Source organism: Tetrahymena thermophila, assembly GCF_000189635.1.
Source record: "Tetrahymena thermophila SB210 genomic scaffold scf_8254459, whole genome shotgun sequence".
Classification (NCBI taxonomy): Eukaryota; Ciliophora; class Oligohymenophorea; order Hymenostomatida; family Tetrahymenidae; genus Tetrahymena; species Tetrahymena thermophila.
The window spans coordinates 204059-229716 of NW_002476236.1; the positions used below are offsets into that span (position 1 = coordinate 204059).

The 25658-nt window shown below is 21.7% G+C and overlaps 9 protein-coding genes across 9 annotated transcripts; 7 read left to right on the forward strand and 2 right to left on the reverse strand. All coding sequences in view use genetic code 6, as the record gives it.

Moving 5' to 3' along the window:
* Positions 1-599: 599 nt before the first annotated feature.
* On the forward strand, positions 600-929 carry TTHERM_00530039 (transmembrane protein, putative; the record flags this gene model as incomplete). Its single annotated transcript, XM_001470606.1, has 1 exon — positions 600-929. One exon carries the CDS (start codon positions 600-602, stop codon positions 927-929), a length of 330 nt encoding a protein of 109 aa, XP_001470656.1.
* A 1097-nt stretch (positions 930-2026) lies between these two features.
* TTHERM_00530040 (hypothetical protein) lies at positions 2027-4397 on the forward strand (the record flags this gene model as incomplete). Its single annotated transcript, XM_001032715.4, has 2 exons — positions 2027-2633; positions 2812-4397. The coding sequence occupies exons 1-2, from the start codon at positions 2141-2143 to the stop codon at positions 4395-4397; spliced, it is 2079 nt and encodes a 692-aa protein (XP_001032715.4). The 5' UTR covers positions 2027-2140.
* Positions 4398-4924: 527 nt separating this feature from the next.
* Positions 4925-7502, reverse strand: TTHERM_00530050 (B-box zinc finger protein; the record flags this gene model as incomplete). Its single annotated transcript, XM_001032716.1, has 2 exons — positions 4925-6815; positions 7015-7502. 2 exons carry the CDS (start codon positions 7500-7502, stop codon positions 4925-4927), a joined length of 2379 nt encoding a protein of 792 aa, XP_001032716.1.
* Positions 7503-8059: 557 nt separating this feature from the next.
* Positions 8060-10689, forward strand: TTHERM_00530060 (peptidase c14 caspase catalytic subunit p20, putative; the record flags this gene model as incomplete). Its single annotated transcript, XM_001032717.2, has 9 exons — positions 8060-8122; positions 8207-8313; positions 8371-8519; positions 8608-8750; positions 8869-9084; positions 9138-9328; positions 9392-9731; positions 9791-10072; positions 10135-10689. 9 exons carry the CDS (start codon positions 8060-8062, stop codon positions 10687-10689), a joined length of 2046 nt encoding a protein of 681 aa, XP_001032717.2.
* A 422-nt stretch (positions 10690-11111) lies between these two features.
* TTHERM_00530070 (hypothetical protein) lies at positions 11112-14261 on the forward strand (the record flags this gene model as incomplete). Its single annotated transcript, XM_001032718.3, has 10 exons — positions 11112-11236; positions 11359-11447; positions 11547-11604; positions 11665-12364; positions 12425-12804; positions 12862-12984; positions 13039-13583; positions 13631-13721; positions 13777-14070; positions 14138-14261. 10 exons carry the CDS (start codon positions 11112-11114, stop codon positions 14259-14261), a joined length of 2529 nt encoding a protein of 842 aa, XP_001032718.2.
* Positions 14262-14594: 333 nt separating this feature from the next.
* Positions 14595-14975, reverse strand: TTHERM_00530080 (hypothetical protein; the record flags this gene model as incomplete). Its single annotated transcript, XM_001032719.1, has 1 exon — positions 14595-14975. The coding sequence occupies one exon, from the start codon at positions 14973-14975 to the stop codon at positions 14595-14597; it is 381 nt and encodes a 126-aa protein (XP_001032719.1).
* Positions 14976-16044: 1069 nt separating this feature from the next.
* Positions 16045-16368, forward strand: TTHERM_000530108 (transmembrane protein, putative; the record flags this gene model as incomplete). The annotated part of the gene is made up of 1 exon (XM_012799553.1): positions 16045-16368. The coding sequence occupies one exon, from the start codon at positions 16045-16047 to the stop codon at positions 16366-16368; it is 324 nt and encodes a 107-aa protein (XP_012655007.1).
* Positions 16369-20231: 3863 nt separating this feature from the next.
* On the forward strand, positions 20232-20745 carry TTHERM_000530109 (hypothetical protein; the record flags this gene model as incomplete). Its single annotated transcript, XM_012799554.1, has 2 exons — positions 20232-20553; positions 20621-20745. The coding sequence occupies 2 exons, from the start codon at positions 20232-20234 to the stop codon at positions 20743-20745; spliced, it is 447 nt and encodes a 148-aa protein (XP_012655008.1).
* Positions 20746-22961: 2216 nt separating this feature from the next.
* On the forward strand, positions 22962-24888 carry TTHERM_00530110 (transmembrane protein, putative; the record flags this gene model as incomplete). Its single annotated transcript, XM_001032722.2, has 3 exons — positions 22962-23081; positions 23184-24736; positions 24840-24888. The coding sequence occupies 3 exons, from the start codon at positions 22962-22964 to the stop codon at positions 24886-24888; spliced, it is 1722 nt and encodes a 573-aa protein (XP_001032722.2).
* Positions 24889-25658: the final 770 nt, after the last annotated feature.

Consider the following 25658-nt stretch of genomic DNA (forward strand, 5'->3'; position numbering starts at 1 on the left):
TTTCTGAAAAAATCAATTTTAAATCTCATTAAATAACTAGACTTAATTAATATAATCTATAAAAATAGTATATTATTCATTATTAATATTATAAAAATCTTATTAATCTATGAAGTAACTTGTTTTACTCATAAAAAATGAAAAGAATTAATAAAAAAAATAAAATTAACCTTTTAAAAATAAATATCTATTTTTATTCTTGTTTAAATTTATTAAAGAAAAAAAATTTTAATAGATAAAGTAAAATAAATAATCAAATTTTTAAATTATTAAAATTTTAATAAATAGTTTTAAAAAGTAAAAAAAGCGGGTTTTAATATATAGTTAGTTTATCAATTGATGCTAATTTTCATTTTAAAAAAAATACAATATATAATATTATTAAATAAAGTTACTATTCAAAATTACTTTTAAAGTAAATCTGATAAAAAAATATTATTCAAGCACTCTTATAGTATTTAAGCTTCTTCAGGTTAAATTTTTTCATCGAATAAATCACTAATTTCAATCATCATATCTACTACAAAAGGAATTTTAGTTTATATTAAATTTAAAATATTTTGTTCCTAGTTTGATTTTTCAAATTAATAATTTAGTTCATGCAGAAATTGAGTTTATTAGATAATTTTAAAGCCATCTAGATATTATTCTAGATCATTTAAATCTCGATTATTATCTTCTTCTGTATTTTTTACTAAATTGATAATAAATAGAAAATTGTAATAATTCTTTATTCCTCTTTTTTTAGGTATGTTTTTCTAAACATGCAAATTAGTTTTAATCTCTCTTTTATTACTATATTAAAATTTATCGTTTATTTAACTTAGTAAAGCATTCATTACTTTCTTTTGAATTTCTTATAATTCAACTTTAATTGTCATTTACCCATTTTCGTAGAAATAAAAATATACGCATTACTCAATATCTGATTCTTGAATTCCGCAATATACTTTAAATAAAGTATCTTAGTCAATTATTATACTTTATTAAATTATCCTATCTTAAATATTAAAGACTGCTTTAATATTTTCTGAAATTTATTAATCGCTTAAAATGCTATTCAAATATATTTGTTCTTAAATATAAGTAAAATTATCAAAGTCATACTCTATCTCATTCAACTTTTCAAAAAATTAATCATTCAAATGTCTTGCCTCTTCACTTTCAATATCACAAAATTTGTCTATGATGTATAAATCTGAGTTTTTCAGTTCCTAGAATATTGTTAGAGGGAAATATTTAATTGAGATTAAGTAATTGTTTTGAAATATTCTTTAAAGTTTGATGTAATCTATTAGTTCTTCAATTGAAAAGCTCAGTTTTTTATTATAAAATATGAAAGCAATATCACATTAATTACTTTTATCAAACTAGACTTTATTCAATTTAATTTGTTATTACTAATCTAAAATGACAAAACTATTTTCAAACTAAACTAAAATTAGACATTAATAAGCTTTCTGAATGGTTTGTTTTATTAAATCATGCTATTCTATTAAAAATTATTTCATTCCTAGATTTTCTTTTATCTTAATAACATCATAAGAATCTTAATTGACTTATTATATATATTCAATTAATTAAATTAAAGATTAATTTAACTACATTTCATAGTTTTATGATAAAAAGCTATTCTCTATATCCAATCCTCTTTCTATTAGCTCTACTTGGCAATGCAATCCTTTTAAATTAGAGATATTTTGAGGTAATTATTCTATAATTGAATCTAAAATCTAATATAAATCCTAAAAAAAGTTTATTCCATTTAGAGATTACTCGTTTCTGTTCATTTCAATTATGTATTTTTAAATATTTTTTTTGAATTAAAATTTATTTAATAAATTAATTGGTTGATAAAAAAATTATGAAAAACTAGACTAATTATGAGCCATTTATTTATTTGATTCTAGAGAAAATCAGTCTAATTTAATTAATTAGTATATCCATCAGTATAACAGATGTAGTTGTTATCAAAATTGATTGTGTTTCTAATTTAATTATTCAAAATAATTAATAATCAATTAATAAAAATCAATACTATTTTGATATTTTCTTATTAATTTAAAGATATTAATAAATATAGATTTTAATAAAAAAGGAGTAAATTGTAAATTACTCAAAGCTAAAATCTTATGAAGTAATGGCTGAAAATTCTGATGTCTTGAATAAATACATTTAAATTAGGAATTAATTCAGAAGTAAATCACGGGGAAGGAGTAGCAAAAATAATTTTAGTGTATTAAAAAAAGATATATACCATAACCTATCTCCTCGCAATAAAGAAGATAGAGAAATCATTCAATAATAAGAAAAGAGTTAATTTGTCTTAGATCTTTCTAAAATTAACATAAATAACTCTCAACAAGATAAGGCATAGCCTGAAGTAATTGAAAATACATCTTATGTGTAATTTTAAAAAGATTTAAATCTGCAGTATGATAAAGCAGTCTAAGATCAAATATATTCAGAACGATAAACTAAATAAAAGCAGCTTTATATCCCTAATCTTAGAAAGCACTTAGAGGACTTCAAAAAAAGAAAATATTAAAGCCCTAGCGTTTCTCAAAGCATAGTGGCTAAAAATCCATCTCAAAAAATAGAATTTCCTTAAGAATGCATTTAAAAATTAGCAAGTACTTTAATCTTTTTTAACAATTAAATTTTGGTTTAATCAACTCAATTTATCATGCTTATAAATAGCGTTGTTTAATTTTAGATTATTTGTAAAATAAACTGAGAATAAATAACTAAATTGATTGATTCATTATATTTATAATTATTCGATTAGAAAATATATTCTTTTATATAAAGATGACATGATACAAAATTACAAGCAAGGAAAACAAAGTGCTAAATATGAATAAATTATGGATTTTATAAAAGGAAAGCCTTTTTATTTAAAACTAGGAGAAATGAAGTATAGGAAAAGTGAAAAAAATTAGTATAATATTTAAGAATAACCTATTAATTTGTAGTACTAGCATATTAGAGAAAAGAACTAGCAGATGGGAGAAAGGCCTCTAAGCAAAGAAAAAAGAATAGAATAAGATTAACAGACTAAATTATGGCTTGAATAATAAAAAAATATTATTTAAGATGGAGAATAGAATAACTTAAGCTTTAGAGTTAGATGCTCAAGTAACTAATAAAAAAGATAAAGAGTGGCTAGCATGATTTCTTCTAAAAAAGTTGCTGAAGAAAATTTGAATGGTTACCATTTCAATTAACTTTAAAATAAAACTCCATCATCTCAAGATATTTCGAAAATATGGAATAACAGTGGCTCAATTTAATAATAACCTCATAAGGAAAAAGATAAGAACATAAATAGTCGCTAGAACACTCCTAACTCATTTATACAACCAAATTAATTCACCCTCAAAAAAAAAGTAAGGGAACTATCGATATCCAAGACTGCATTTGAGTCTGTTTAGGGAGCTGAAAATGAAATATTTATCGAATAATCTTCAACAAGGATAGATGATTTGTATAAAACTCCGAATGCTTATTAGCATAAATAAAATTATTGCAGTCCCAATAATGCATCTTAGGAAACATACAGTACATTCTTAACTCAAGACCTCATTTAATCTAATTTTGAAAACACTTCTTAAAAGATTGATAAAAAAACAAAATCAAAAGATTTGACTATTCTTGTGTAAGGTGATACAACATAGATAAATAACAGTAATAATAATAAAAATAAAAATAGCTATACTCCTTTGAATTCTAATTAAAATAACAATAGTTTAGATTAAAAAAAGCACCACTAATTTCAGTTTGAAAAATAAGCTCTAGTAAAATTAAATCTAAAACTTTAAAGCTAACTTAGGGAGCGTTCTCAGTAATAAAATTAAGTTTCTTAAACACATAGAGTTAGACCTGAAAGCCACAATGAATTTAAAGATGTATAATATAATAGTTCATCAAATACACCAAGAATGATGTATAAAATATCTAGAAACTAGCCAAGAAGTGTACTGGGTAACAGATTGCATAAAAAAGAAGATTCTATTGAAAGCTTGGCTTGTAGTAGTATTTTAAATGATTGCAATGATATTATCAAAGGTAGTTCTATAGAATAAATTGGGCAGGCAGATTATTTTAATGAAAAGTACTATGAAAAAAATTTAATTTAAAATGAAAGAAAGCATAAAATTAAAAAAGATTTAATTTAATTATGGAACTAAAACAAAAATAAGAACATCAATGAAAAGGAAAAACTTCAAAGTGAAGAAGAAGAATAGCAATAAATAATAAAATAATATAAAGACTAATAACCATTTATTAAAAATTAACTATAGAAAAGTGGGGCTATAATTGACAGATATTTTCAAAGTCTAAATGTAGTTAAGCCTTTTTTCTAAAAAAAGATATAATCAAAATCAATTTTATGAAAATCATTTAAATTCAATAAAAATAATTTAACAAATTAATTTATAAATCTTATCATATATTTTATATTCATTAACTAACAATATCAACTCATTCTTATCAATCCATCCATCCATCCATCCATCCATCCATCCATCCATCCATCCAAAACATCCTGCAAATTTAAATTTATGTTTTTTTATTTAAGAAAGAAAAATTTTTAATTAATTTTAAATGTTTTAGCTTTGGTTAAATTAAAAACAATATTTTTATAAGCTAACTAAGTAAATAATTACTTTTTTAAATAAATATTTTTAATAATAAATAAAAATTTTGGAAATAATTTTAAAAAAATAAAATTTTAATTGATGAATCAAAACGTTTTGAATAATAGAAGAGTTTTTACAATAAATTTTGAAGGAAATAATTATTTACATTTATTTATAAATTTAATAACATATTTTAATTTTGAGATCAAGATAAATTCAATAATTTAATTTTTTAGAAAGAGAAAATGTACATTATTCATTTTGAGACTTTATCAATTAATTCATTTTTTAAAACTTTCGATTTATGATTTCTTGGTTAAGGGGTTATATTTACTTGCTAAAATAATAGGTTCTGTTTAGCTATTTTTTCCAAGCAATATCAGGCTTGTGAATTATGAGCATGATTTACCATTTTATGCTGATTTATATTAATTACTTATACTTTAAAGCTGTTCGAAATCATTAAAATTTTCATATTAGCAGGTTTAAGTTGTTCCGTCAATCGAATCATGACAAAAACATCCTAATATTTTAGCTTGATAAATAGAGGCTATCAGAATTGTAGAGCCAAGTGAGTAAATTATCTTGTCATCGTCTAAAAGATCAAAATTTTATACATTTAGGGATTGTTATTATTAGGGGTTAGACTTGGATGAATTAACTGATTTAAAAGAATTAGTAGAATTATATTAAGTTTAATTTTGTTCTCCAGGTATTAAATTAATAACTGCTGAAGGTTAATTTTAATTAACGTAGTTCCAAACTAAGATTTTAGAATCATTAGTTAAGGCAAGAAGTAAGTGATGGAGATTTTTTTCTTTGTCAGACATTTTAAGAAATTTAAGTTTTAAAATACCTGAATTTAATTGCGGACATTGAAGAAATTTTATAAGTTACAAAGACTGTATGTCCCATAATTGAATTACACATTTTTATTTGTTTGATTAATTTGTAGAATATTGGGAAGAATAAAAGTTATTATCAGCAATAGCTATTATTTCTTAATCTCCTAATGATTATCTTGAGTTAGGAATAACTATATCGGAAGGAAGAATTGTAAAATCTATTGCACTAGCAAAAATGTTAGGATTTAAAGTAGCAACTTTTTAAACATTTTTAAGATTTTCAAATGAATATACATATAGTAAATTATTAGTGTCAGCAACTAATATTCTTGAAGATGGAATCTCGCAAGCCTAGATACAATTCATTTTATCCCTAAATATTGCTTTTCCTGTCTGCAATGAGAACAATTCGAAATAGTTATTAGTACACAAAGCGATATGCTTTTTGTCTTTTAATGGTATAATGCTATTAATTTATTCATTTTCATTTCTTATAAGAGTATTTAAACAGCGCTTTTTGCTTACAGAAATAAATTTTACTATGGGAGAATCACTTCCAACTGCCAGTATTTTATCACTTTCACCTTCACAAAGTGGAATAATATTTTGAATTTTAAAAGCCTCATTACTAGAAAAGTCAGATACAACTTCAAGATTAGAATATTAACGTTAAATACTTTCGATACTCTTTTATAATTGTATGAGAGAATCAGGGATTTGAACTTTAGTTTATTTGAAACCTTATAGCAAGTTATTTTAATTATTATTTTATGTCATTTTTGGGGTTATCAAGTAATCGTAAGAAAATCTAAAACTATCTGTCACTCTAAAATAAAGATCCTTAAATCCCTGAATATTTAACTCAGGAATACTTTTTAATATGTCATTAAGTACTTCGTAGTTGTGCTTAATTGATTGTTATGGGTCATCACTGTTTTCAATAAATTTTTTACATAGATCTTCTAAATCCTACTTTGATTAAATATCATTAGAGCCTATCCAGTTATCCCATTCGTTTTTGTAAATACTTGAAATTTCTTGAATAAAATCTATTTATTTTTGAATACCATCAAGTTTTAAACCTATCTACTTATCAAATGTATCTTAAATTTATGTTATCTGCTTCTACATCCATTACATAAGACTATTCAAGTATTCTTTTAAGACCTTTTTAGAGCATTCAGTTTAGTCTTTAATCTTTTAAAACAAGAATTAGCTTTAAGAAACGATTTCACAGAGCAGTTTATTATTTTCTAAAAATGATAAAACAGGATAATCCATAAATTAATGAACATTCAAAAACCAGTGATCACTGTGATCAATTTCTCTATAAATAATAAAATAAATTGAATTTAAGCATTTCATAATTTGCTAATTAATTAAAAATAACAATTTATTTATATCCTTACTTAAAATAAATTGTGGGAAATAAAATTTGTTATTAAAAATTAATAAATTATGTATCAGATAAAATAAATATCAAAATATCTTCTTATAAAATTTATTTATAAAATATATAAATTTACTCTGAGCTACTCATATCGCTATTTAAGCAGTAATGACAAAGGAGAGTCTTACATGTTGTACAAAAGTAATTATATTCTTGATTAGAATGCTTTTCGCATACTAAATCATCTAAGCCTTACTTTAAGCATTTATATATAATCGATTATTTAGTATACAACTAACTTTACTTTAAAGCTTATGACATGTTATTTTGCTTTAGCAAGCTGCTAGTATTACTACAGCTGTTTTAGCTTATATTATGGTTAGAGCCTGAAATAGAGAGTGATCTTCTTGATTGTGACTCGCTTATTGTAGTATTTGAGACACAAGCTGAGCTTTATATCAAATTTTCCTTATTATTTATTTTAGAGCTATTGCTTGTCTTTACTGCGTCACTCAAACTCAATTTACTCTTTTATTAAGTCTGTTTGTCCTACGCTTATGATAAACTCCTAGGTGGAAGCTATTGGTTCATGCTAATGCTGCTTAATGGTGCTTTAGCTTTCATTTTTGCTAATTTTATTATATTTTACTGATAATCTTTTTTTTATTTGTTATTAAATAATATTTTGTTTCTCTTTCAATTATTTTTACAAAAATAGTTAAAACTTAATTAATGTTATCGTTAATAACTGAAAAAAATTAAAGAAAAGTAAATTAAGAAAATTTATTAAAATACAAAGAGTGTTTGTTATACCCGCAATTTTTATTTCTATCAAAATAAAATATTGTATCCATTCATTCATTTTTCTAAGTGTAGGAATGGTGTAAGCTTTATTAAATTATAATATTAACCATTTTAAGAATTTAATAAATATTTATCTAATTAAGCATTTAAAAAATTAAAGTTAAAAATTTTTTTAAAAAATCTAATTTAAATTCTACTATCTTTATTTATTGAAAAGCTTGAATTTGTGTTTGTTTATTAATATTAAATTTTGGTATATCATTTTTCTATAAAAAATAAAATTATCAGATCTTAAAAGAATCTACTTCTCTCAAATAATTTATTAAATTTATATATAATATTTATAAATAGTAAGTCTATTAAGGATAAAAACCAACATGAAAAACAGAAGAAATAATAGAAAAAATGAAAATAAAGACAACGATAAAAAATATGATGACGTAAAAATCAATTTATTGGATTTATAAAGATCTATCTAGTTTTTGCTTAATTATTCTTTAACTTTTTTCTTTTTCTATAAAAAGGCAGAAGAAAAATTTAATGAAGCTAAAAAGCTATTGAGTAAAGAGAATAAAACCACTGTAGATTGTGAGAAGGCTAATATTTTGCTATCAGATGGATTAAAATTATTGTATTATTGTTTAAAATTATTTCTTACAATTTCTTTCACATTTTGCATTAAAAAAAGATAAGCTATTCCTAGTCTATCAGAGAATAGATAAGCCAAGTATTTTCATTTAAAAGGTCAAGCTTATCTAGGGATGAAACAGTATTAAAAAGCTTTATTCGATTTTGATACTGCTGTTAAGCAAGAGATAGACAATGCTACTTATCATGGTATTTAAATTTAAATTGCTTATTACTTTAATAAATGGAAATATTTTTTATGAATAAATTTAAATCGTTTTTTGATGAAAAATATGAGCAAGTAGAGGTAATTGTTAACTTGAACTTGGCAATATAAAAGAAGCCCTTTAAGAATTTGATGAGACTATAAATTTAAATCCTACAGATGGACATAACTATTTAAATAGGGCAAAAGTCTACTTTAATCTTGAATCATATAAGGTAATTTTTTTCAAGTTTATTTTAGAAAACAAAGTTTTTTTGCTTAATTAAACACTACACCAGACTAGTCAGTATAATAATAGTTTCAAATTTTTTATTTTTATTGAACTATATACAGAAAGCTATCGAAGATTTCACAATGGCCTAAAAATATATTAAGGATTCAAATAGTCTGTTTAAAATATATTACAGTCTTGGTGAATGCTATAGAAGAACTAAATAAATGGAAGAGGCTATATAATATTTAGAAAAGGCTACTTTAATTAAAAAAGAAGACTCCAATGCTTAAAATACACTTGGTCTGTCTCTCTTTGAATATGGCAGATATGAAGAAGTAAATTTAATAATTAATGTCTATTTAAATACAACTTTTTTATGACAAATAAGGCACTTGAAAAATTTTAAGAAGCTAGAAATTTAGATGATACAAAGGCTGAATATTATGCAAATAAGGCTTTAACTCTATATCACTTAAAAGATTATAAGTAGTCAATAGTTGAATGTGATTTAGCTATCAAAATAGATGCTTAAACTTCTCGTAATTTTTACATTAGAGGTAATTCTTACTTAGCTTTAGGGTAATTACTTATATATGTTGTTAATCTTTCTAGCTTTATTTAAAATGAATTTTTTAATAAAAGATAATTTTTTGAAGCTCACAAAGACTTTGATAAGGCTATTCTTTTAAACCCAAATAATGAGATGTATTATCACTCAAAAGGTCTTACTTACCATGAGTAAAGTGAGTATGTAAAAGCTATTAAAATGTTTAAAAAAGCATTAAGTATCAAAGAAGATCATATACCTTCAAGATATCATTTAGGATTAATGTAGCATCTGAATGGAGACTTATAGGAATCAATAGAAAATTTTAAAATTGTTTTAGATGCAAAAGGAGATGATAGATTGGTTTATGAAAGCAGAGGAAAAGTTTATTAAGACTTGTAATAGTTTTAACTTTCTATTTCAGATTTTAATCAGGTAATTTACTTTAATAATAATTTAAAATAAATTTAAAATTACAACTAAACACAAAAAAGGCAATAAGATTAGAGCCTTCCTACCCTGAAACATATTATTTTAGAGGATTATCATTAATTGAATTAAAAAAAGTAAAGTAAGCTTTAAGTGACTTTACACTTAGTCTATAACTTGGAATAAAATCCCCTAGCATATTTAGTGGAATGGCACAGGCATATCGATAATTAGAGAATTATGATAAAGCTCTTTTTTACATAAATTAAGCACTTGAAAAATCTTCTTTAAATGTAGATTTTCTTTTATAAAGAAGCAACATTTATGTTGATATTAAGGAATACTAAGTAAATTTCAACTATTTATTTTTTGTTAAAAGTTTAATTATTAAATTATCAATAAAAATTAGAAAGCTATAGATGACTTGACATTAGCACTTGAGCAAAGAGAATTCGATCCATTAGTACTTTATAAGAGGGGTATTGCATTTTTCAACAACAAAGACTATAAGTCATGTATCAAGGATCTCTTTAAATCTTATGAAAAGAGACCAATAACAAAATATGAAGCAGATCTTCATTATCATCTAGGAATTTCTTTTTCAAATTTAGAAAAATTTTTGCATTCTATTGAACCACTATGTGAAGCAATAAAGCTCATGCCTAATTATGCCCACTACATTCATGAAAGAGCTAAAAGTTATTTGTTAGTTGGAGAGTATTAAAAATCTGTGGAGGACTTTAACAGAGTAATTGAAATGTAACCATAAAATCCACATGCATACTTTGGAAGAGGTTTTGCTCTCAAAGGTGTTAAAAAATATTAAGAATCTGCTGAAGATTTTGAATATGCTAGGAAGCTTGATCCTTTAAATCCGTCACTAGTAGTAAATTATAGAAATATGAATACAATTTAATTTATACCTCTCTGTAAACCTGGTGAGGAAGAATAATCAATATTATGAATAAATTTGTATTATCATACATTATATTTCTTAATGATTGTATTTGCTTTCTATAAAATTAAAAATAAATCAAAAAATTTTCAATAAAATAATTTTTTTAAAAAAATAAAAATGTAAAAAAAAAAAATTAAAGACAGTAAAGTTTCAGTTTTTTTTAATTCAAATAAGTATAAATACATATTTATAAACAAATAAAAAAGATTCTATTATTTGTAGATTCAATTATTTATTTATTAATTTTTGGAATAATTATCTTTAGTAGAGAGGTTTCATGTTAAAGATATTAATTAGAATCACAAAAAAAAAGTTCGTTCCACAACAATAAATTAATTATAGATATAATAACTTAATAAATAAATATTATATATTAATAAGTAAGTAGGATAATTAATCAATCATTTTGTAACTGAGTTTAGCTGGAAATGTCACAACAAAACTTAAGAAGCTAGCAATCTTTTGATACTAATAGCAATCTTTCCCATGTTAAAAAATTGTTGGATCCTAATTCATACAGAAATTATTTAAATCAATAAAATTCGGTGAGATAGTAATCTATTTTCGAATTTAGATAATAGATTTAAAGATAATTCAATTTACATAAAATATTTATGAATTAATCTGAAATTAAATCTATGGAAAATTAAAATTTCTAATAATTTTTACTATTAGGTTTTAAAAAACTTCTCATTCTGTCTTTCATAAACCTGGAGGGTTCGAAGATATCAATTTTAATGTCTCTCCACTAGATATGCCTAGATGTAATATAAATATTGAATTACTGAAACTGAAATATAAATAACTATTTTTAATGAAATTTAACTCAAATTAATGATTATTGCAATTTTATACAAAAATAGAACCAGTTTATGGTGATTTGAATTTTATTTCAAGAAATTTTGGAAATTTGTGTGATAGGTATTTGTTTAAGTTAAATCATAACTCAATTTTAAGCTTGATTTTCATTATTTAAATAAGGCAATTCCGCGAACAAACAAAATCATCTTAAAAGCAAAAGTTTGGTAATAGAGATAAAGAACAAGCTCTAAAAAATCTATCTTCTCAATAAGAAAGTTTAAAAAAGATAAAATAAAATGCTAAATCAACAAGTAATGCAAATGATTATAAGCAAAGGCCATTAAAAGATCCTGCCCTTAATGATAAAAGAACTTTTATCAAAAAGGTCTTAGACTATAATGGAATGAAAATAGTAGTTATGTTTAAGTCATTTGAAATTGAAGCAGTTAAGAAAGGCTTTAATGATATTGCATAAAGGAAAAAAAAAATTTCAACTATGATATTGTTTGAGGATTTATAGTATTTGATTGAAAATTTCCATCCAGATGAAATAAACGATTTGTTTAAAAAATGTATTTATGTATAAAACAATTAAATAGTTATTGATTACACTAAATTTGCTTCTCTTCCTTCAAAAAAACCTACAGGAAGTATTCTTGATAAGGCTTCTAGTTTTCCTCAATAATAGGATTATATTTAAGAAGATGCATCTTAAAACGAAAACAATGAAGGTGGATACAGTGGAAAATATACATTAAAAGTTCAATACCCTTTTATAGAAATGTATGTTTCAGAATTGGCTCATAAACAAATATATTAAACTAAAAAAAGAGATATGCTAGATTTATTTAAGACTGACTATGAGAGCCTTAAAGAATATGTATAACAAAAAAATATCATATTATTTTTATAAAATATAAATTTTATTTAAAAAAAATAGCTACGCCATTTTGATTCTACTAAAGCAAAACAAGTAGAGCTCTAAATAAAATCAAACTCAAGAAGTTTTCATTCAGAAGATCAAACTATTCAAAAAGGAGAAATCAGGAAATAAGAAAGCTAGAAAATTGAAAAAGATTAGAAGCATTAAGATTAAAAGAAATAAATTATATAAAATCTTCATATTCAGCTTGAAAGCAACGAGAATAAATAAGATCAGCAAATGAAATAGTTTTAAGAAACTTTGAATGAAAGACTAAAAACTATTAGTGAATAATAGTAAAGAACTTAAGAAGACGAAGAGGATGTTGAGGAATCTAGGCAAATAATTCAATAAATCAACAATAAGAATGGGTTTAATGATACCCCTAAAGATAATTAGTAAAAAAAATACATTAATCATAAAAGAATAAATTTAAAAATTTTTTTAATATTTAGATAACATGAAAATTAATTTAATGGTAATTATGAAGATAAGCAAAAGTTTTAAGAGGAAAAGATTGATTAAACTTAGCAAAATTATTATTTAAATGAATAATAAAATTAAAACAATAAAAAAGAGTAATAAAAATAATTATAGCAGACCATTTTTTTTTTTAATTTATTTTAATTTAGTTAAATTAATAGATTTGAAGATATTACAGAAGAATTAGAAAACTCCTAATAGACTCTTAGCAAACATTTAGATGATAGGCATTAAAATCAAGAATTATAATAAAATGGAACAATAGATGAACATTAAGAATCTTTATAATATTCAGAAAATTAGTAATAATATGAAGAAAGTTAGTAAAATTATGAAAAAAATCAATAATATTAAGAAGAATACTAAGAAGACGAAGAATTTTAGAATTAAGGAAATGAAGATTCATAATTTAATTAAAATGAAGGACAATAATTTTAGGAAGAAGAGAATAGCTAGTAATATTAAGGATAAGAGGAAGAGGAGCAATATTTAAGATAAGCTGAATAAGATGAATATTAGTTACAGGAAGGAGTAGAATATGAAAATCAGGAAGAATAGTAATATTTAGATTAAGAATATGAAAGACAGTTCTAAGAATAAGAAGAAGGGTAAGAGTAATCTTAATTAGAATAATACGATCAATCGTAGTAAGAACAACAATAAATGGATTTTCCTTAGTTCTCAATTGAAGATAGTATTAAAAAATATTTAATTTTGATATTTACTTATTTTTATTAAAAGCTGAAAGAGAGTTCGATCCATAAATTCTCTAAGAAAATATTATTGCCTAAAGCATTGTATGGAATGATGTTGGATATGTGATTGGATTTAAGTAAATAAAACATTTTATAATTTATTTTAAACTTTTAATTTAATAAAAACTTAAGATCTCTAGAAATCTCAATTGAATCTAATAGCTTTGAAGGAAAAATAGTTAAAAATTTGTCTTTCCTTGAGCTTTACATCTTACTTATAGAAACAAAAGAATCAATAGTGGAGGAATATATTTAAGAAAAAATCTAAATATCAGAGAATTTAGAAATAATTTTAGATCTTCCTTAACTTGATTTTGATTTCTAAGAATGCTTTGCCTTGGAAGAAGGACACTTTTATAAATTTTTAGATGAATTAAATGCTTTTGAAATAAATATGGAAGACTAAGCTTACTTAATTTAATTCAAGTAATTTTTATATATCAATAAAAGTAAATTTGACAAACTTTATTTGTTTTTTTTTTTGAAAATATAGCAAACCATCTGTTGAAATTTAAGATGAGCAAGGTGCTGAATCAAGATAAATAGAAATAGATGGATAAACACTTTAAAATATTGTTTAAAGAGGCTTTCACTTTGATTTTGTTGTACCTTAATGATCTTAAAAGATCACACTAATTATAAAAACAATCAAAATAATAATTATCGTTTTATAATTTAAAATTTTTTGTAAGATTGCATTCATTTTTACAATATAAAGATATCCATTCAATTATATAATTTGTTCAATTTATTAGTAACTATAATAACTAAGATATAGAAGTACATTATTTATATATTATTATTTTTTTAAAGATCATATTTATTTTTTTCAATAAATCTAAATAGTTTTTTTTACCTTAAGAATTTTAATTAAACACATCCTTTAATTGTTGGTTTGTTTTTATTTTGTTTAATTTTTATTAAAAGCATATTAAAAAAGAGCAATCAACTCATATAAAAATGTAAGTAGCTTCTAAATAGTTTTGGTAATCTCTGTAATTCAACTTCCACAGCTTTTTGCAAGTCTCATGCATTTACATGTTTAAATTAAGACCTTCTTTACAAATAGGCCAAATAAATTATTTATAGTATGACACTTCTAGCATGTTTATATGGTTATCAAATGAAATATATTCTTCTTTTCCACAACAATTACTTTTACATTCTTTTTTCATTTTTTGCTTAATTTCGCTTCTTTACTAAAGTAAATCAGATATTTCCTTAGGTAATCTTTAAGTACTGTTACCATTTATAATTATCTCTACGTCATCAGCTTAAGTCTGAAGTGAAAGATAACTTTAATTGTCACTTTCTTATCTTTACAAAGCCATTTTGAATATTTACTATTCTAATTTTTAAGAAAAATTATTGAAGTTTTAATCTTTTTTTTTTTGACCAATTATTTATAAGGTTGGTGTTAGATTAGATCTATTTATTTACTCGTAATTAAAATAGATAGAATTATAAAATTTAAAGCTGGTTGATCTTTGTAATTGTAATTTATTATGTTTTTAATGTGAATAAAACGCATGAAAATAAAAACTATTTTTAGAAACAACAACAAACAACGCTTAGTTAGATGACTTTCTTTTACACATTTAAACAATATAGAAAACAAATTTTATTTTTTCTCTATTTTAATTATTTATTTTTTTACAAAAACAAATGAATTTATGAAAAAGACATTTTTTTTATGCTTATATATTAATCCTAAATATTTTTATAAATTTTTTTGTTTTTGAAATCATAGTAAACTTAATTTAATTAAAAGGTATTTAATCTTTAATAAAAATAAATGGAGCTTTCAAATTAATAAAAATTAATAAAAAATATTTAATTTAACTTTTATTTTTGCTACTATCATTCATTTATTTCTCCAAAACATATTTAAGTGAAGTGTTTAATTTTAAATTTGGATGAATCTTACTTAATATTTTCAATTTTCTTTAGTTTTGATATTTTATCTAAGAGTTAGAGTTTCTTAAATTTCATCTTCAGATACAAATGACCATCCTCTTATTGATTTCTTTCTCAACTCTTCATTGATATTCAAATTAATTTTTTATGTATCATTTGATTTCATTTATTATATTTAAAGTTATAGTTAAGTAGAGCTTCTATTAAAAATTTAAGAAGCTGATTTAGCTTATGAAGCTTTATTAGCACCTATTTGGTTATTTGATTGAGCTTTATACTTTTATTAAGAAGTTGAAATTTATTTTAATTTTGCTTCTGAGCTTTCTACAGATTTTATTCTTTCTCTATCAAGAGAAAAATCTTCAAATGAATTAATGGAACTAAAATTTTAATCAGGAAAATTAGTTTGCTCTGTTTGATGCTTATATTATTTTTAACTACCGCTTTTATTTATTATGATAACACGCCTTGTGGAGTTGTTAGATGATTATGACGATTTCTATTTATTTAATGGTAACTCGTTACAGTTTTCAGACTATTTAAATTAACCGAGTATTGGTTATTGTAACTTTAGATTGTCATTTTGTAATTAATATTCTTGTTGCAATTAATCATATAGATAATTATTTTTTTGCTAAGGTATTTACAAAACAAAATTATTATCATAATTTTCTTCAAATGACTAATTAGCCTAATCAACTTTTATAGGTTATTATTAGTGATTACTAGTAAATTTTCTTTAATTTTAAAATTAACTTTGCTAAGATTAGTTTGTGTTAGAAACAACTAGCTATTATTATAAATTGAAATCCCTTTAAGCTTTTGTTTAAGGAATTAAAATTTTACTCCTCTAGAGCAAGGATGTAGCAGGTCTGACTTAATTAGCTTGTTAATTTATAATAAAATCCCTATTTTTACCTCCTAGCATTAAAGGATTATTGTCATTATTTTAACAAAAATATTCCACTTTTTTTAAGTTGTATTTACTGAGGAGTTAATTATGAGAAGGAGATTTATGGATATATTTTAAATCCTATTCTTGTTAGATAACATCTTACTTTATTTATTCTACACTGTCTAACCATTTAAAAAATCCGTTACTTTAGCTAGGTACCATATTTTTAATAAGAAATTATTTAATTATTTCATTTTTCTTATTTAGCTTGGCTTTTACTTAGGAATTTAGCTTATTTCGGTATTTATTTCCTAAAGCATTATGCATAACATAAATCTCATTTTATTAAACAGATCTATCAAAGTTTTTTTAATTATTATTATATCCCAGAATTTGCATATTTTTTTGCTAAGGAGAAGATGAAATGTTTGTACTAAAGTTTGTAAATTATTTTGTTTCTGAATAATCGCTGTCAGTTTGGATACAAGTATACAATCCTTTTTAAAAGTGATAACTCATTGAAGGTGATTAAGGAAAACTTGTTGTTAGACGTAAATTTTGATCATTATGATTGACTTACGGTGAGGAATCTAAACTAATTCTTTAAAAATTTTATCTATAAATATTTTACTAAGTCCCTTTACTTACTATTTTATCATTATTTTTACTGTAGTCTACTATCTACTACTATTACTATTACTTTTATAAATAATGTTATAATTATTATTAACTAGTCATGGGTCTAACATTTTAGTTAATCTTAATCTTATTAGTTGAAGATACCCTAATTTATGACTCTTTAGGTGATTAAAGGCTTTTATGGTACTTTTTTTCATTTAGAATCTGCTTAATTTTATTTGAAATCTATGTTTAACTATAATTTTAAAAAATATTCCTTGGTTGCTATGAGCTCATTTATTTACTACTCAATATTTAATGATTTGTCTTAATTTATTTATTACTATTTTCTACTATTATTGCTTCAAAAAAGTCAAATTTAAATTTTAACAAATAAGTTCGAGATAAAATATATTATAATTTTTTTAAAGATATTTTTTTGTATTTAGGAAAAATAAAACCCCATTAGTAAACATAACATAAATCTTATTGAATATTAATTTAGCTATTATTAAACAATAATAAAGTAAATATTCTTCTACTTTATAAATCAAAAAAGCATAGTAAATATCTAAAATTTATTTGATTATTACTTAACTCACCTAACATCTAATTTTAAGTAACAAAATAAATTAACAAAAATAAACTAATCTTCAAAAAAAGCTTAAAAATAATTTATTAGAAAGTAAAAAGATGAAATAATTTTAAGAACTTGTTATTTTAATTTAAAGCTAAAAGATTTTTTAAATTAATAAATAATAAGATTTTAAACCTATTTAATAGAATAGCTTTGAGCTGAGATAATAATTTTTTTTAAATAATATTAAAATAAGATTTAACTTATCTTAGTAAAAAAAAAAAATATTTTCAAAATCAGCAATTAACTACTGATTGAAAAATTAAATTTATTTTAATTATTAAATGAGATTTTATATTTAAAGAAATTGGATGGTTTATTATTGTTTTTTTAGACTATATTCAAAAAATAAACAAACTAATTCTTTAAATTATTTATTAAAATTATATGGGTAAAAAGAAGCCACAAAATTAATTATTAAATTGTTAGAATTAGAAAATATAGTACAAATGTTGAAGAAAATTTTTAAAACAATTGGAGTTATTGGTTTAAATATATTGGATGGATGGTTTATTGCCATTTTTTAAAATTTTTAAACTTTATTCAAAAAATCAAGAGAAAAACAAATTTATAATTTGTAAGTAAAGCTTTAAATTATTTATTAAATTATCTGGGTAAAAACAAACCACATAATTTATTTATTACTCAGTTTTCAATGTAATTAATAAATATAGTACACATGTTGAAGAGAAAATTTTAATTTGATTTTGAGTTTTAGAAACTCTTAATTAATAATGTATTGGTCCTAAAATTATTAATTGAAAGGTATCTTTGATATTTTTAATGATGTTATTTTTTTTCAATATAACTCTTTATCATAACAAATACAGAATAGTAATTGAAATTCTAATAGTATTTGAAAAAAAAATATATGTTTATATGTTATTATTACTTATTAAAATCTATTTTTTGTTAACAATTTTTGCTTTATGATTCATTTATTAAAAAATATAGTTATTAATCAAAGCTAATTTTACTAGCGTTTTATGAAGCTTTCTTATTTTAAGTTTCTACAAAATAATAATTATTAATAAAATAATAACTTTGATAAATAAATTAAAAATATGAAATTTTGGAAAAAAATTGATATTTTTTCTTAATAATTTTTCTTTAATATTGAAGATAAAGATAAGTAAAAGAAAGCAACCTTTTTGGGTTTTGGACTATCTACACTTGTGTTCATAGTAACACTAGGATATTTTGTCTATTTACTTATTTTGTTTTCAACCAACTAAATATAGCCTATCTTTAGATAATAAAGTTTTATATAAAATAATCTTATACAGACTGAGTTAAATAATGAACTAGTTGCTTTCAAAATGGATTCTGGTGATTTTATTTATAAACCCAACAAAACTTACTTAGTTGTTATGGCTTATTTTTTCTAGTAGGGATAAAATAGAACTTTTATACCTTTAAATGTAATAGATTGTTAAAGCGATGAGCTCTAAGGATATAAGTGCTTGGATTTTTCTTAAGTTTCTAACTATAAATTTTCTTTAAACACATTAGAAGATTTATATTCATAAATATAAATCTTTACATATGGTTGCTTAGATGTGGATAAGGTTAAAACGTTTGTTCCTAATGATTGCGCAAGTTAAGATGAAATAAATGCTCTTGTAAATGGTGTCAATGTAGGATTAAGGTATAAAATTTATACGGCTTAATATAATACAACATCTTAGTAAATGCAATCAGATTACAGAAATATTTTAGTTTATACATTTGCAAGCTAAGCCATAGTAACTTTTTTGAATATGTAAACATAAACAACAAATGTAAAATAAGGATTAATTTGGTAATCAAATTCCTATTATTCTTCTCCATTGTAATATGGGTAAATTAATTAAAGCATGGATAGAATATCAGCTCTGAATGATGGATAAGGTCCTTTTAACTCTTTTGTATTACAAATGGATGAAATAGTTAATTAAATACAGATTTAATACACAACATTACCTTAAATTCTAGCAATTGTTAATGGAGTTTTTTCGCTTTTGGTGTTAGTAGGGTATGTAGGAAGAAAGTATTCTTAAAAGTAAATAAATGATGATTTTCTTTTGCTATTTTTGCAGAATATTTTTTCTGGCTAATATTTCACAATACTTCAATCAAGCAAACTTCTCTAATCCTACTAAAAAGAAAATAATTTAGTAACATATTTAGAAAATAATAACAACTTATTTGAAAATAAATAAATGTTATATCATACAAAAGAAAGTGAATTCATAAGAGAAAATAATAATAATAACTGTAATAACAAAAATAAATAAGATTTTTTTAATGAGTAGTATTTCGAAAAATAAAAAGATGATTAGGAAATTTCTTTACCTAATTTCAAAGTGAAATCAAAAGGAATTTTAGAATAATCTTAAATAAATACTTAAGAGTTAACTCATTAGACATTAAATAATATTAACTAAAAAAAATAATATTCTAAAATAAATAAATTTAGAAATAAAGTATAAGAAAATTTTATTTATCTATAATAATATAAAGACGAGTAATCTATAACTAATGATTAAGAGAATATTTTAAGCCCAACATAACTCCAAACAGAATAGAGTAGCCCATAGAATTCTATACTTAAAAATAAAAAATAAAGTTAGATTATATTTTCAAATTGTTTTACTTTATCTCCAAATTTAAAAAGTATCAACGAAAAAAAATTTATCGAAACTCAGTCTATAAATGAGTAACGCTGTTGTTAAATTTAAATTATAAGAAGAAATTAATCTTTACAAAGTCGTATTAACTTGTAAGATAAGATAGATAAATTAAATGCTCTTCAAAGTAAACACATTTCTAATCTAGCGATGCAAAAGATTATAAAAATAAAGTAATTTGATTAATTTTGAATATTTTTATATTAATGAAATCATTAAAATTTTATATAAAAAACATAGTAAAGTTTCAAATGTATCAAAAGAAATTTAATTTGGATTCAACAGTAAAAGGAAGAAGATGGTTTAAGACTAAATCACAAATGATCTTAATATTTTTTAGCTCTACAAAGATATTTTATTTTTGAAAAAAGCAATTATGGTTTTGTTTAGTCAAGAACAATTAGCTACTATAAAACTTTTAGGTTGTTCGCCAACTTTTTTGGATTTAAAAAGTGAACTAACAAACTTAGATCTACTAAAAATAAAATAATTAAGTAAATTATGATAATATTATTGATATACTTAATCAATTAATTAATAAATAAAAGGGAAAGAAAACAAAATAAATTTTTTAGACGAATAGTTTTTGATTTACTAATCTGAATAACTTCAAAAACAATAGTTAGAGTAATTTTTAATAAGGGTAAAGAATGAGTTAAACATAAATGAAATAGATAAAAGATTAATATCCTCTTTATGTTGATTAAGAGTTTAGTTGAAAATAATTTAATTTTTTGAGTGAATTAATGAATATTTTAGAAAGTTTTTATAAATTTATTAATTGAAATGAAGTTGATTTGTTTATTATATAAATTATTATTTGATTTAATAAATAAATATAAATTTATAAATTCTCAAAACATTTAATAAATTTATTAGGTTAACTTTTTCGGTTTTGGTATTATTAGATTAAAGAAAATTTATTAAATAAATAAGAAATGTTTTAAAGTTATTGATATTTCTATTATCTAATAATCTTTGATAACCTTCAGATAATGTATGTATATAAATAACAAATATAATTTCTACACATGCAATTACAAATTAAAGTTTTCTTTTAATTAATTTTTATAAAATTTATTTTTTTTTTTGTATTTAGGAAAAATAAATTTCTTTAGTAATCATAACATAAATCTTACAGAATATTAATTTAGCTATTGTCTCAATAATAAATTAAATATACTACTATTTTAAAAATCAAAAAAGCGAATAATAAATATCAAAAATTTATTTTGATTATTACTTAGCTCATCTAACATATTATTTTAAGTAACAAAATAAATTAATAAAAATAAACTACTTCTAAAAGAAAAGCTTAAAAATACCTTATTAGCAAGTAAAAAGATGAAATAATTTTAAGAACTTGTTATTTTAAATTAAAGCTAAAAGATATTAAACTTCTAAGTAAAATAATAAAATAAGATTAAACTTATCTTAAGTAAAAAAATATTTTCAAAATCTACAATTAACTGATTGTAAAATTAAATTTATTTTAATTATTAAATGAACTGCATTGATGATTAAGAACAATATCTATTTTAAAAATTAAGAATTCAAAAAATATTTAAATAAATATTTTAACATAGATTAAGTGACTTGATGCTGATTAAATCTGAAAAAGAAAAAATATTAAACATAACTTGCAATTAATTCAAATTCTTTACTCCTTAAATATAATTTACCAATTTTTTTTAAAAGTAAAAATAATAAGTCCTCAAAATTCTAATAGTTATAGATTAAACGAATTGCTTAATTATGCAATGTTTGATGATTTAAAATTAGTAGGTTCTAAATTTACTTTAAAATAAATTTAAATAGTTTATATTAATTTTTTGTATAAAAGAAATTATATTTTTAAATAAATTCGATGGTTTATTATCATTTTTTTAAGAATATATTCAAAAAATAAACAAGAGAAAAGTTACTCTAACTCAAACTTTAAATGATTTATTAAAATTATATGGGTAAAAACAAGCCACAAAATTAATTATAATTTATTTAGAATAAGCAAATATAGTACACATGTTGAAGAAAAAATTTAAAATAATTGAAATTACAGATTTAAATATATTAGATGGATGGTTTATTGCTATTTTTTTAAAATTTTTAAACTTTATTCAAAAAATAAACAAGAGAAAAAACAAATTAAAAATTTGTAATTAAAGCTTTAAATAAATTATTATAATTGTATGGGTAAAAACAAACCACAAAATTTATTTATTACTTAGTTATCAATTTAATTAGCAAATATAGTACACTTGTTTAAGAGAAAATATTAAATTTGATTTTGAGTTTTATAAATTCTTAATTAATAATGAATTGGTACTAATAATTATTAATATATAGAAAGGTTTCTTTTAAATATTGTTATTTTTTTTAAAAAAACTCTTTATCTTAACATATATTCTTTGTTAAAAATTTTTTGCTTTATTGATGCTTCATTTATTAAAAAGTATAGCTATTGATGAAAGCTAATTTAACCAGCGTTTTATGAAACATTCTTATTTTAAATTAGTGTTTAAGTTTCTATGAAATAATAATAATAATTAATAAAACAAAAACTTTCATAAAAATTAAAAATATGAAATTTTGGAAAACAATTGATATTTTTTCTTAATAATTTTTCTTTAATATTGAAGATAAAGATAAGTAAAAGAAAGCAACATTTCTGGGTTTTGGACTATCTACATTTGTGTTCATAGTAACTCTAGGATATTTTGTCTATTTACTTATTTTGTTTTCAACAAACTAAATACAACCTATCTTTAGATAATAAAGTTTTATATAAAATAATCTTATACAGACTGAGTTAAATAATGAACTAATTGCTTTCAAAATGGATTCTGGTGATTTTGTTTATCAACCCAACAAAACTTACTTAGTTGTCATGGCTTATTTTTTCTAGCAAGGATAAAATAGAACTTTTATACCTTTAAATGTAATAGATTGTTAAAGCGATGAGCTCTAAGGATATAAATGCTTGGATTTTTCTTAAGTTTCTAACTATAAATTTTCTTTAAATACACTAGAGGATTTATATTCTTAAATATAAATCTTTACATATGGTTGCTTAGATGTGGATAAGGTTAAAACGTTCGTTCCTAATGATTGTGCTAGTTAAGATGAAATAAACACTCTTGTAAATGGTGTCAATGTAGGATTAAGGTATAAAATTTATACTGCTTAATATAATACAACATCTTAGTAAATGCAATCAGATTACAGAAATATTTTAGTCTATACATTTGCAAGCTAAGCTATAGTAACTTTTTTGAATATGCAAACATAAACAACAAATGTAAAATAAGGATTAATTTGGTAATCAAATTCCTATTATTCTTCTCCATTGTAATATGGGTAAATTAATTAAAGCATGGATAGAATATCAGCTCTTAATGATGGATAAGGTCCTTTTAACTCTTTTGTATTATAAATGGATGAAATAGTTTATTAAATACAGATTTAATACCCAACATTACCTTAAATTCTAGCAATTGTTAATGGAATTTTTTCACTTTTGGTGTTAGTAGGGTTTTTAGGAAGAAAGTTTTCTTAAAAGAAAATAAATGATGAATTTTTTTTGCTATTTATGAAAAATATTTTTTCTGGCTAATATTTCACAATACTACAATCAAGCAAACTTCTCTAATCCGAGTAGAAAGAAAATAATTTGGTAACATATTTAGAAAATAATAACAACTTATTTGAAAATAAATAAATGTTTTTTGATTCAAAAGAAAGTGATTTAATTAGAGAAAATAATAATAATAATTGTAATAACTAAGATAAATTAGATTTTTTTTATGAGTAGTATTTCGAAAAATAAAATAATGATTAGGAAATTTCTTTACCTAACTTCAGAGTGAAATCAAAAGGAATTTTAGAATAGTCTTAAATAAATACTTAAGTGTTAACTCCTTAGACATTAAATTGCACTAACTAAAAAAAATAATATTCTAAAATAAATAAATTTAGAAATAAAGTGTAAGAAAATTTTAATTATCTATAATAATATAAAGACGAGCAATCTATAACTAAGGATTAAGAAAATATTTTAAGCCCAACATAACTCCAAACACAATAAAGTAGCCCATAAATTGCTTTATTTAAAAATAAAAATTAAAGTTAAATTCTATTTTCAAATTCTTTTATTTTATCTCCAAATTTAAAAAGTATCAACCAAAAAAAATTTATCGAAACTCAATCTATAAATGAGTAACGCTATTAAATTTAAATTAAAAGAAGAAATTAATCTTTACAAAGTCGTATTAACTTGTAAGATAATATAGATAAATTAAATGCTCTTCAAAGTGAACAAATTTCTAATCTAGCAATGCAAAAAATTATAAAAATAAAGTAATTTAAATAATTTTGAATATTGTTATCTTAAATAAAATCATTGAAACTTTAAATAAAAAAATTAGTAAAGGCTCAAAAATATCAAAAGAAATTTAATTAGGATTCAACAGTAAAAGGAAGAAGATGGTTTAAGACTAAATCACAAATGATCTTAATATTTTTTAGCTCTACAAAGATATTTTATTTTTGAAAAAAGCCATTATGGTTTTGTTTAGTCAAGAATAATTAGCTACTATAAAACTCTTAGGTTGCTCACCAAGTTTTTTGGATTTAAAAAGTGAACTAACAAACTTAGATCTACCAAAAATACAGCAATTAAGTAAATTATAACACTAAGATTAATATACTTAATTAATTAATTAATTAATAAATAAAAGAGAAAGAAAACAAAATAAATTTTTTAGACGAATAGTTTTTGATTTATTAATCTGAATAACTTCAAAAACAATAGTTAGAGTAATTTTTAATAAGAGTAAAGAATGATTTAAACATAAATGAAATAGATTAAAGATTAATATCCTCTTTATGTTGATTAAGAGTTAAGTTGAAAATAATTTAATTTATTGGGTTAATTTATTAATTTTTTTAGAAATTTTTTATAAATTTATTAGTTGAAATTATGTTGATTTTTTTATTATTTTATATAAATTATTATTTGATTTAATAAATAAATATATATTTATAAATTCCCAAAATTTAATAAAATTTTTTAGGTTGATTTTTTTGGTTGTTAGAAAATTTTTTATTTTTCTATTATCTGATAATTTTTGATAATCTTGAGATAATGTATGTATGTATGTATGTATGTATGTATGTATGTATGTATGTATGTATGTATGTATGTATGTATGTATCTTAATTTTAAAAACTTGAAAAGGAAAAGATTTTGTAAGAATCACATCAATTATAATTTATCAAA